General features: G+C 55.9%; 1 protein-coding gene across 1 annotated transcript in view; it reads left to right on the forward strand.

Moving 5' to 3' along the window:
* The window catches only part of CNTROB (centrobin, centriole duplication and spindle assembly protein), an 18,034-nt gene extending 6,227 nt beyond the window's left edge, over positions 1-11,807 (forward strand). Inside the window, exons 9-19 of the mRNA XM_029928799.1 lie at positions 270-452; positions 6,327-6,460; positions 6,988-7,113; positions 7,272-7,434; positions 8,202-8,433; positions 9,784-9,938; positions 10,145-10,205; positions 10,286-10,456; positions 10,561-10,693; positions 11,022-11,094; positions 11,269-11,807. Of these exons, the coding sequence (XP_029784659.1) occupies positions 270-452; positions 6,327-6,460; positions 6,988-7,113; positions 7,272-7,434; positions 8,202-8,433; positions 9,784-9,938; positions 10,145-10,205; positions 10,286-10,456; positions 10,561-10,693; positions 11,022-11,094; positions 11,269-11,394 (1,557 nt within the window). The 3' untranslated portion in view covers positions 11,395-11,807. The remainder of the gene's footprint in view (positions 1-269; positions 453-6,326; positions 6,461-6,987; positions 7,114-7,271; positions 7,435-8,201; positions 8,434-9,783; positions 9,939-10,144; positions 10,206-10,285; positions 10,457-10,560; positions 10,694-11,021; positions 11,095-11,268) is intronic.
* Positions 11,808-12,223: the final 416 nt, after the last annotated feature.

Below are 12,223 nucleotides of genomic sequence, written 5' to 3' on the forward strand. Positions count from 1 at the left end.
TGACGTGGTGGGGGAAGGGTAGGGGGTGGGAGATGCGGGGGAGGTGGATATTAGGGGATGGGAGGCTCACCCCTGGGTGGGGAGTTAGGGGGTGGGAGGCTGACGGGGGTGAGGGGGGGGTTATAGGGAATGGGAGGCTGACCCCGAGGGGGATTAGGGGGTGGGAGGCTGACGGGGGAGACGGGTTTAGAGGGTGGGGAGTTAAGGGGTGGGAGGCTGGCGCGGGGGGGTGGGCGGTTTAGAGGGTGGGAGGGCGCCGCGGGGGACAGGTGATCGGGAGTCCTCAGGTTCGGTTCCCCGGGCAGGCGGACGCGCGGAGGGAGGCCCAGGCGGCGCGAGAGGCCGAGCAGCAGCTGGCGCTGGCGCAGTCCGACGTGCGGCGCCTAGAGGGCGAGCTGGACGCAGCGAGGAGAGAGAGGGACGCGCTGCAGCTGGAGATGAGCTTGGTGCAGGTCAGGCGGCGGGGGTCCTGGGGCCGCTTCCCTGCGCAGGGCGGGGTGGGGGGGGTGAGGCATGGTGACCTCTGGGAGTCTGCAGACACTCCGGGGTTTAACTGGAATGTTCGACTTAGCTTCTGCTTTTATAGTAGCCCCCCACCCCCACCCCCATGCACCGGGATGCAGTGCTGGGACCTTGGATGGTACTGAGTACCAAGGCCTGTGTGTGCCTCTGTCTCTTGTGCGCTGGAAGCCGTGAGGACGGTCATTTACAGAGGAGTCACAGTAAGAGGTGAAGAACAGTGACTGTTGCAAAGTGAACACTTGTGGGGCGCCTGGGGGGCCTGGTTGGTTGAGCGTCAACTCTCGATTTTGGCTCAGGTCATGATCTCACCGTTGGGGAGTTCAAGCCCCAGGTCAGGGTCTCACTGACAGTCCGAAGCCTGCTCGGGACTCTCTTTCTCTCCCTCTCTCTCTCTGCCCCTCCCCTGCTCGTGCTCTCTCTCAAAAAAAGACTTAAAAATTGAACATTTATAAGTATGTACTGTAATAAAAGTTATGTGATCATGGTGTCTCACTATCTCAAAGTATCTTATTGTCCTGCACTCATCCTTTTCTTTTTTTTAGTTTTTAAATGTTTATTTACTTCTGAGAGCACAAGCAGGGGAGGGACAGAGAGAGGGAGACACAGAATCTGAAGCAGCTCTGGCCCCAAGCTGTCAGCACACAACCCGATTCAGGGCTTGAACCCACGAACTGCAAGATCGTGACCTGAGCCTGAGCCAGAGTTGGTGCTTACCCAGCAGAGCCACCCAGGCGCCCCTCACCCTTCTTCCTCCTGTGAGGATGGGAGATAAAATGGCCACAGGATGGGATGAAGGAGGTGGATGACGCAGGTGTTGGGACACGGTGTGAGGCCACTGTTGACCTAATGACACAGTCTGGAGGGGGATCGCCACTGTGGATGTGCATGTGCAAAATGTGTGTTCAGGGCACATTAATGAGGATCTGAGAGCACGTGGATCTGAGAGGTTTTCCTTATTCGTGGTTGGTGTCCAGAGATGCACCCGGTTTCTGGGTTAGTGAGACCGTGTTTGGAAAAACACTCCTTTCACTTGTCACCCAGCCCCTGAAGCTGGCGGGCTGGCCACATGGAAGCTAGTGTCGTGGGGGACCGAGGGCGTTAGTACAGTTCCCTAGCTGTTTGTTAAGCCGCTGTCGGCCGCTGACCTGGCGTGTGTGTGTGTGTGTGTGTGTGTGCGCGCGCACGCACGGGGTCTGCCGAACGGCCCCTGCGTTAGCCTGGTGCGGGCAACGGGGAGCAGCCCTGACCCCCGGGAGCTGGCCAGCTCGAGGGGCGTCTGCCCGCACATGCATTCCTAGTGCGCTACGTGATAGTTGAGGGACAGGAGAGCTACTCTACTCGGATGTCATCTTTAGTGAGGTCTTCCCCGACCGCTGCCACCTCTCACGGTCCCCGTCCCCTTCCCCATGTGATCTCTCTCCTAATACGCTACATACTGTTCCTTTTAAAATCTTGTCTATTTTTTGAAAGCAAGGATTTTTGTCTCTTTGTTGTTGAATCCCAGAGCAGTACCTGGCTCTGGTGTCATTCAGGTGCTTCATTTTGTATTGTTCTATCCATTTCTTTTTTAGGTTTACTTATTTATTTTGAGAGAGAGAGTTAGAGAGAGAGGGAGAGACAGAATTCCAAGCAGGCTCCATGCTGTCATCACAGAGCCTGATGTGGGCCTCAGTCCCACAAACCCCGAGATCATGACCAGAGCCGAAATCAAGAGTTAGATTTTTTTTTTATGTTTGTTTATTTTTGAGAGAGAGAGCTGAGCACATCAGGGGAGGGGCAGAGAGAAGGAAGCAGAATCTGAAGCAGGCGCCAGGCTCCAAGCCGCCAGTGCAGAGCTCGGTGCGGACCTTGAACTCACGGACCACAAGATCATGACCTGAGCCAAAGTCGGACACTTAACAAACCGAGCCACCCAGAGACCCCAAGAGTTGGATTTGTAACTGACTAAGCCACCCAGGTGCCTCTGTCCTATCCATCATTGAAAGGGAGGTGTTGATGTTTCCAACTATTACTGCAGAAGTTTCCATATCTCCCTTCAAGACTGTCAATGTTTTTTTATATAATTTGGGGCTTTGTTAAGTGTGTATATGTTTATATTGTTATCTCTTCCTGATATGACTGGCTTTTTGGCTTAAAATTTTGTCTAACGGTAACATAGCCCCCACCCTCGCTCTCTCGCTTGCTATTTGCATGGACTACATTTTTTCATCCTTTATATGCAACCTCTTTGTATCTTTGTATCTAAAGTGAGTCCCTTACCTAGACAACATATAGGTGGATTATGTTTTGTTTTTTAGTCCATCTTGCCAATTCCTATCTTTTAATTGGAAAACTTAATCCACTTACATTTAAAGTAATTACTGGAAAAGAATAACTTATTTCTGCCATTTAACTCTTTGCTTTCTGTGTGTCCTGTTCGGGTTGTTTTTGTTTGTTCCTCCATTACTGCCTTCTTGGGGTATTTCATTGATATTTTGTGTCCCGTTTTAATTCTCTTCATTTTTCCTTTTCTGTACGTTTTAGAAGCTTTCTTAATGATTACCTTGGGATTACAATGAACATTTTAATAATAACCTAGTCGGAATAATACTAGCTTTAGTTTCCATAGTGAGTGATACATCTGTGTCTCTCTGCTTTCGTAGCGATATTGACCCAAATTTAGAATTACTGTCTTATGCATCCACTTTTTACATCGTATACGAAAAAAGAAGTTATAAACTGAAACTACACGGGCACCTGGGTGGCTCAGTCTGTTAGGCGACCTGCTTCGGCTCAGGTCATGATCTCACAGTTCATGGGTTTGAGCCCTGCATCGGGCTCTGTGCTGACAGCTCGGAGCCTGGAGTTGCTTCAGATTCTGTGTCTCCCTCACTCTTTGACCCTCCCCTGCTCGCACTGTCTCTGTCTCTCAAAAATAAATAAAAAAACATTTAAAAAAATTTTTTAACCGAAACTACAGTAATATAGGGGGCTCCTGGCTGGCTCATTCGGTTGAGCATCTGACCAAATTTTGTTCTTATTGGAGTACTGTACTTAAACCAAACTGAGATGTTCAGCTGGTTGTACACTTATTATTTTTAAAATAAGATGAAATTTAAGATTTCTAAGGTATTATGCTTGTGGCCATTAAAGTAATTGTAAAAGCAGAAATTCTATCCCTGTGCAGTTTTGAGTACTTGAAAAAATAATTAAATGGCAACGTAAATACATATTTAGTCATTAATGGGACACGTATTTATGGCACAGAAGTAAAATAAAAACCCGGGGTTGCTAGCAGGTGGTGCCAAATATAGTCAGTGCAATGTCTCCGTTATTAATAACTGTGTGCCTAAATTTAAGAGTATGTACGCTTAATAAAAAAATGATTATGTACCTGTTTACATGCTTATAAGATGAATGTATTCTATGAAATTGTTGCAGAAACTTACAACATTCACTTGAACTTAAACTAAAAGACCTAAAAACATTAAGAGGTTAAGTTCTACTGATAAAAAAAAAAAAAAAATCAGGTCATGATCTTGTGCTCCGTGAGTTCAAGCCCCACCTCAGGCTGTGTGCTGACAGCTCGGAGCCTGGAGCCTGCTTCGGATCCTGTATCTTCCCCCTCTCTGCCCCTCCCCCATTCACACTCTGTCTCTCTCAAAAATTAACATTTAAAATTTTTTTTAAAAAGAAAGTGTAGTAACACAGACTTTTGAATTTACCTATGTGGTAACCTTAACCACTGCTCCTTATTCATAGGGTTTCAAGTTACTGTGGAATCTCATTTCTGCTGAGTCTGCAGGACTCCCTTTAGCATGTTTTTGTAGGTCAGGTTTGCTAGTGATGAATGCTTATAGCTTTTATCTGAGAGTACCTTAATTTCTCCTTCATTCTTGAAGGATTTTTTAAAATGTTTATTTATGAGAGGGAGAGGGAGGGAGAGGGCGTGAAGGCGAAGGGGTAGAGGAGCAGAGGGAGAGAGAGAGAGAGAGAGAGAGAGAACCCAAGTAGGCTCCGGATCAGCCTGGAGCCTGACACCGTGCTGGATCTCACAGCCCTGGGATCATGACCTGAGCCGATAATGCTCAACTGACTGAGCCCCCGCAGGCGCCCCTGGAAGGATTTTTTTTTTACTTGACAGTCGGTTTGCTTTTCTTTCAGCATTTTAAGTATGTCATTTCACTACCTTCGGGCTCTCTCACTTCTTACATCAACTGTTAGTCTTACCGAAGTGCCTTTGTAAGTGACAAGGTGCTTCTCTTGCTTTCTGTTTGGTGGCTCTTGACAGTCTGACTGTGATGTGTCGTGCGAATCCTGAGTCCATTCCGCTTAGATTGTTGAGTTTCTGGAATGGGTGGATTTATGTCTTTTATCAAATTTGGGAAGTTTTCTGGCCATTTCTTCAACACTTTTTCCTCTTTCTCTCCCTCTAAAATAAAAATAAATGGTGAAGTAGGTAAATTTTATATGATATGGGGCTTTTTTTTAACCACAGTTTTTAAAAATTACAAAAAGAAAAGAATTTGTGTAGTTGCAGAGGGTTTGTGTGGATTGGAAACGGAGTGGGGAGGTGGGGGGGGCGGAAAGACATGAAGGGCCACACGAGCCGTTTCAAGCCGCCGGAACTTTCTTCGGGGGGGGGGGGGCATTTGGATGGTTTCACACAAGGCCATGAATCGAACATCTCTGTATTCTAGAATATCCCTCAGGCACAAAGTAGGAGGCCTATGGGGCCGACGTGACAGAGGGTAAGATAGAGGGGCAGCGACCAGTGAGACTTGAAAGAAGACCGGATCCCTGGAGTAGTGAGTGAGGAGTGAATCTGCTAGACATTTAGGAAGTGCAATGGAACGGCCCGGTGGACGGAGAAAGAAGAAGGGGTCCAGGAGGACGCTGGGTGCAGAGGGCTTGGCTGCTCCGACGGAGAGCGGTGCCGTGGACGAAGGCAGGCCGGACATCCTAGCAGGGAAAGGACTGGGAGGAAACAACCGCATGAGCTACATTTTGAATCTTTCGTTTGAGGCGCATCCAAATACGCATATACAGTAGGCGTCTGGGTGAATGGGCTTCAAGCCTGGAAGAAAGCCTGGCTAAAGAGAGAGATTAGAAAGTGTCTTAGGGTGTGAACGGTAGCAAAACATACGGCCCAGACGCCACATGTTTGTGACTCCCCTGTGACCCGGAGCCCCAGCTGCTATGTGGTCAGGAAGTTGAGAACCTTTCTGGGCGGCCGGGGCCGCGGAGCAGCAGAACGGGGTCACGGAGCTGTGGCGTGGGGAGCGGGGGAAGCGTGGCTTCAGGAGGAGAGGCTGATGCGGAGGGGGGTGCTCCAGGGACACCAGGGCAGATGGGGCCTGAGACGAAAGCCTGGTGGGATCAGCAGTGAGGTGACCGGTGTGAGCGCACACGAGGTTTCGAGAGGGGGGATGGGGGGGGCGGTCTGGGAGGTGTCAAACCTGACACCAGGCCACAGCCTGATCGTGTTTCCCGAGGAGGGGACAGTGCCTCCTGCTGGCCGCCCGCTGAGCGTCAGGCCCTGCGCCGCCTCTGACTCACGAGAGCTTCCATCGTCCTGCCTGACGTTTCTTTCCGTTACCGTAGGTTTTTCTGCCCACGGCCCTCCTGACGTCTGTGCGCTATGTGCATGCGTGGGAGGGCCTCGTGGCCTAGTGACGAAACGGCTCCTCTGTGGCGCCTCGTGACCGGAGTCTCGTTCTTCGGCCCTTAGTCATGTGACAGGGGTGCCACGCCGTGGGTTTTCTGCCGCGCGGCACCCTCCGTCCTGGGAGCTGAGCCCTGGCCTCCCCCTCCTTTCCCGCTAGGCCCGGTACGAGAGCCAGCGGGTCCAGCTGGAGTCGGACATGGCCGTGCGGCTGGAGCAGCGGGTGACAGAGCGGCTGGCCCAGGCCCAGGAGAGCAGCCTGCGGCAGGCGGCCTCGCTGCGGGAACACCACAGGTGCTCGGCCCTCCCCGGGCCCCGGCACGACACCCTGTCCTCTCAGGTCCCTTGGCCGTTTCCCAGCCTGCTGGCTGCCGTCGGGCCCCACTGCTTGTGTCGGGCCGGGGCTGCCATCGGGTGCTCGGGGAGGGCGCAGGGGCCTGTAACGGAGTGATGCCACCAATCAGCCACCGGCCTTGGTGGGGACAGTACCGAGCTGTGACCTGTGTCGTCTCCAGAGCTGCTCTGAGGCCTTGAGAGCCCCCTCCCATGCCAGTGCATGTCCCTCATCCCCTCTCCCCTCCTGGATTTTTCTGCAAATGCCTCTTGAGTGAATCACTGTCCCACAAATCCTCGCCACCATCTCTGCTCCCTGGGCCCCCGTCCCAATGCACCAGCTCTGGCCTTCCCGCTTTCCTGAATCCAGGGTGCCTTGGCCGGGCTGGCTGGCTCTCTGCCTGTCACACGCTCACATTCTCGCTTTTTCTCCCTTGATGACATTTGTCTCCAGTCCTCCTTACCCCTGCCCGCTCGTGTCCCCCCAGGAAGCAGCTGCAGGACCTGAGTGGACAGCACCAGCAGGAACTGTCCGCTCAGCTGGCTCAGTTCAAGTTGGAAATGGCGGAGCGCGACGACAGGCAGCAGCAGGTGGCGCAAGACTATGAACTCAGGTACCGTCCCTGCCGAGTCCCTGCCGGCGTCCATGCCTTCCACGTGGAGCCCAGGCTGCGGACGGCCAGGCGCCACCCCCTCTGCAGGCCCCAGCTCCTTTCAGAAGCCCTGCCACCCGCCTCGGAGGCCGCAGTCCCCTCTCCTGTTTCTTCTCCAGACTGGCCCGCGAGCAGGCGCGGGTGCGGGAGCTGCAGAGCGGCCAGCAGCGGCTGGAGGAGCAGCGCGCCGAGCTGGTGGAGCGGCTCCAGGCCATGCTGCAGGCCCACTGGGAGGAGGCCAGCCAGCTGCTGGGCGCCCCCGCCCTGCCCCCTAACCCTCCGGTACGCACGGCCCTGTTTAGTTTTAAGACAGAGACAGAGCGTGAGCAGGGAGTGGCGGAGAGGGAGGGAGACACAGAATCCAAAGCAGGCTCCAGGCTCCCAGCTGTCAGCACAGAGCCCGACTCGACTCGGGCTCACGAACTGTGAGATCGTGAGCTGAGCCGAAGCCGGACCCTTAACAGACTGAGCCACTCCAGCGCCCCTCCCCCTAGCCCCTCTTGTGTTGGCATTTTCTACTTCCTTCTCGTAATGATGAGATTCTTCTCTTTAAGCTAAAATATTTTTTGGAATAGACACTAATATGCACGTGGTAAAAAAAGAGACCCAAACAGTTTCAAGAGGTGCACGGAGAGAAGTGCTCCTGTCCTGCCCCGCACCGTGGCCTCGAGCTCTCCCTGAAGAGCCGCCGCTGCCCGTGCCGCGTGTGCACCCCTCCCGCGGGGGCCTTCCCCACGCGTCGTGTGACCTTCCGTCCGACCAGGTGTTTACTGTGAGCATGAAAGTCGTTTCCCACATGTTGTTTCTACACACGGTGCTGAAGCACCGTTCATCCATGCCTTTGTGCAAGCGTCTCTGTAAAGTCTCCAGAAGTGGGAGTGGAAGGTCAAAGATCAGCATTTCAAACTTGGCTAGAAATTGGATAGATGTGACCGAACCGCCTCTTAAGGACTTTCTGCGTAAGCCGTCTGTCTGTGACCAGAGTGTGCTGCGTCTTGTCGCCTTGGACACACGGGGCGTTGACCCTCCTGCGTCTCTCTCGTGCCCAGGCTCCCACCACCAGCCCCTCCAGCCCTGGGCCTCAGGAGCCAGAGAAGGGGGAGAGGCGGCTCTGGACCCTGCCTCCCGCGGCCGTGGCCTTGAAGCCCGTGTCGCAGCAGAGCCGGGAAGCGCCGCCGGGAGGGCCCTCCCCAGACCTCAGCCTCCTGCTGGGCCCCGCCTTCCTGAGCCAGCATTCCTTCCAGCCCCTGGAGCCGAAGCCAGGCCTCGCTTGGTCCTCTGGTGAGTGGGGCCGGTCACTGGGCCCCCCCTGGACGGGCACTGGTCTGTCCGGGCTCGACCATTGGTCCCCAGGTATCTTCATGACCGGAAGGTGCAAGGAGCCGGAATCCACTCGAGTCGGCTCACATTAAGGGACTGGGAGCCCATGGGGGTCTGCAGGCATTGGGACCGGGGCGCTCTCCAGACCGGTTTGGGGGCCTTGGGGCTCGTGCCTCTGCCGCGCCTGCCCGGCTCCTTCCTCTGGTAGATCAGCACGCGCTCGGGTTCTTGCCCTCTTAACGATTCGCGTGTGAGTGTGACCAGCTGCGACGCTCTGGCAGATACTCTAGACCATTTTTAAAAACATTTTCTTTATTATTTATTTTGAGTGTGTGTGTGCGCACGTGCTCACACGTGCGCATGCCAGTGAGCAGGGGAGGGGCAGAGAGGGAGGGAGCGAGAATCCCCAGCAGGCTCTGCACTGTCAGTGCACACACCGAGATCATGGCCTGAGCGTGTTAAGAGTCGGATGCACCACCAACTGAGGCAGCCGGGCGCCCCTAGACAACCTTCTAGAGACCTCAGTGTCTCTGTGTCTTGAGTCTGGTTCAAGGAGAGGCAATCTGATGGGTGGGTGACCATTCCTTGGCCTGGCTGACCTTGGCTGTAGCTCTCCCTGGCTCATCGAGCTGTGACTTGGGTAGATGGGGACACTGTGTGGTGCAAACATGACAATCCAGGTTGAGTGAAGAATGAGGGCAGAGTTCCGTCACAATTTTCAGTTCAACAGTTCCGTAACCAGGGCCGTCTGGGCGGCTCAGTCAGTTGAGCGTCCAACTTCAGCTCGGGTCATGATCTCACGGTTCGTGGGTTTGAGCCTCGCATCCGGCTCTGTGCTGACAGCTTGGAGCCTGGAGCCTGCTTCCGATTCTGTGTCTCCCTCTCTCTCTCTCTGCCCCTCCCCTGCTCATGCTGTCTCTCTCTCTGTCTCTCTCAAAAATAAATAAAACACTAAAAAAATTTTTTTAAGTCCCATAACTATAATGAGAGAGAATGCGGGCATGTTCCAGTGAGGGGGGCTGGTGTAGAACACATCGGTGAATCGTGAGCCCTTCTGAGCATTGGTCCCTGTTCTTCGAGGTGGTGCTGGGGGGTTGACTCACGCAGAGTGTGAGCCCTGCAGCCTTCTCCTCTGTCCACACTGCGGGGGCCCCCACCTCCTCTCTCCAGCTGTTCCGAACTTGCTTGTCCTTCCCCAGCTGGGCTGCCCTCTGGCGTTGAATGGGCCTCTATCCCCTGGACATTCGGAGGGTTGGTTTGTGGAGGCATCCCCTCCCCCTGCGACACAGTGGGCCCCGTTTCACCTTCCAGCCGGAGCCTTCTCTGCGGCTGGTGCCTTCCACCCCGACCACCGGCCAGAGCGGCCATTCCCGGAGGAAGACCCTGGGTCCGACGGGGACAGCTTCCTGAAGCCGGGGCCGCAGCCCCCCTCCCAGCTGGACGGCCTCAAGCACTTTTTGCACCAGGTGGGCGAGGGCACACCCATCCTACCTCCTTTCCTTCTCCCCCCGCCCCATCTTCTCTCCCCTCTGGGGGTCCGGGACTGCGGCTTCTCTCCCAGTCTGTCCGCTTCCCGTCTCCTAAGTTCCAGAAGGCAGCCATCCCGAGCCCCTTCTTCCCTGGCCTCTCTCTTCACCGGTCCTCAGGGAGCCCCACTGTCTTGTCCCCCCAGCTGCTGGAGGCGGTACCGCAGAATGAGGCCCCCTCTGTGGATCTGTTGCCCCCGAAGCCTGGTGAGTGGGGAAGGCGGGAGCTAGTACGGGCTCCTGGGCTTGCCCCACCTCCGAGTCCTGCACCTCCTTCCTTTCGCCAGGTCCGCTGCCCGGCCAGTCTTGGGAGGAGGCCCCGCAGGTGCCACACCTCCCGCCCCCTGTTCGTAAGACGAAGGTGCCCCTGGCCTTGGCCTCCAGTCTCTTCCGGGCTCAGGAGCCGCCCCCAAGCCACACACAGAGCAGCGGGCCTTGCACGGGCTCCCCAGAGAGAGGTGAGTGGCCGCGGAGGTGAGGAGGGTGCCGCCGGCAGAGCCTGGGCTCCTGGGGAGGCCGAGCGAGGGCCCCCGGTGTGATGGGCGTCACTGCTGTGTCTCAGGTGGGGACGGGCTCGCACCCGCGGGGCAGCTGATGGACGTGGCGCAGCTGCTACAACTGTACCAAGCTCGGGGCTGGGGGGATCTGCCCGCCGAGGACCTGCTGCTCTACCTGAAGAGGCAGGAGCGCGGCAGGTACCGCCCACGGTGGGGGGGGCGGGGGGGATGTTGCAGGTGTCAGGGACCGGCTTGCAGGGAGGGGATGACAGTTAGATGGATGGAGCCTGGACGGGGCGGAAAGGGCCCATGCAGGGGTGGGGAAGGCATCTGTTCTCTTCCCGGGGAGGGGGGAGGCAGTGCGGGAAGCAGAGGGAAGTGGGGGCCCAGCCGGCCCCTCTCTTCCTCTGTCTCCTGCTGCTCCTGCCGTTGTTTGGTCTTCTCCTCGAGAGACAGACCAGGGAGTAGCTTCCCCATCCAGCGTCGGGGAGCAGCCCCCCGTCCTCACCCTCCATTTGTGTGGCAGGACGGACAGCCAAGGGGATCACGTCCCCAGAAGGAACACAGATTCCCGCTTGGGTGAGATCCCCCGGAAAGAGGTGAGGGAAAGTGGGGCCGGGCGAGGGGCGTGGAGGGGCCCTCACTGCTTCCGCCCCGCCAGCGCCCGCCCGTCTTCTGCGGTGTGGCCTCCTGTGGCTGGCTGACCTGGCCTTCTCCACACACCGTGCCCTTCGGGGGTGGCGAGGAGGCTGACCCCTCTCCCCCTCTCTCAGATCCCCTCCCAGGCTCTCCCTCGCCGCCTCGCTGCGGCCCCTAAGACCGACAGGCCTCCGGCGCGCAGGAAGGGGGGGCACCCGGCCCCCAGTAGCACGAGGAGCCGGGGGGGCATCTGGAGATGAGCCCCTCGCCCCGTCCACTCTTCTAATAAACGTCCAGAGTCTGGGTTCGAGCCTCTGACTCCCAGGGATTTGACAAACTGGAGATTTCATAGGAAGTTACTTTGTAAAGCACCCTCCTGTTTGAGTATGTTTTTTATATGTTACACGTTTGTTTTCTATTCTGTGGGAAAGTTACAAATGTGAATGCTCGGAGGAAAGCCCGCCTCTGGCTGTGGCTTTGAGAACGTTCTGGGAGCCCGGGCTCGGCGTCCCTCGAACACACAGCGCCATTGGCTGTGGCCGGGAGCGGAGTAGGGATGACACTCACGTGCTTCTTTATACATTTCTATATTGTCCACATTTTCTAAAACAACCCTGTATTAGTAACCAGAAAAAACAAGCTTTTAATAAAAGAGTAAGTTATTGTATGAAGAGTTTGAGTAAAAATCGAGTTCTTGGGGAGGTGATAGGTCTGAAGAGCAGGGGCGCGGCTCTAGGACGCGGGTCCCCGACTAGACCGAGGGACAGAAGACAAACCCACCGTCGCAAGACCTGCTGTGCGAAGAAACCCCCCAAAGCGAACAAAGAAATGACACTAAAGAAAGAGACGGCAGGTTTGTGCACCCGGGAGGCTCCGGCCTCACGGACACACACTGAAGGCCTGGAGTCCAGTCGAGAGCAAAGGACGCCGCCCGGGGGCCAGCGCGGCTCTGAGGACTGGGGGCGCCCCTGCGCGCGGAGGGCGGCGCCCCCCAGGCCTTTCCTCGGCCCCCACGTCACCTGGGCGGCTGCAGACCGACGGGCGAGCACAGACTCACGGAGTTCCGTGCTAGTGAATGCGAGGGCCTTG

Source organism: Suricata suricatta, chromosome 17, assembly GCF_006229205.1.
Source record: "Suricata suricatta isolate VVHF042 chromosome 17, meerkat_22Aug2017_6uvM2_HiC, whole genome shotgun sequence".
NCBI classification, from domain to species: domain Eukaryota; kingdom Metazoa; phylum Chordata; class Mammalia; order Carnivora; family Herpestidae; genus Suricata; species Suricata suricatta.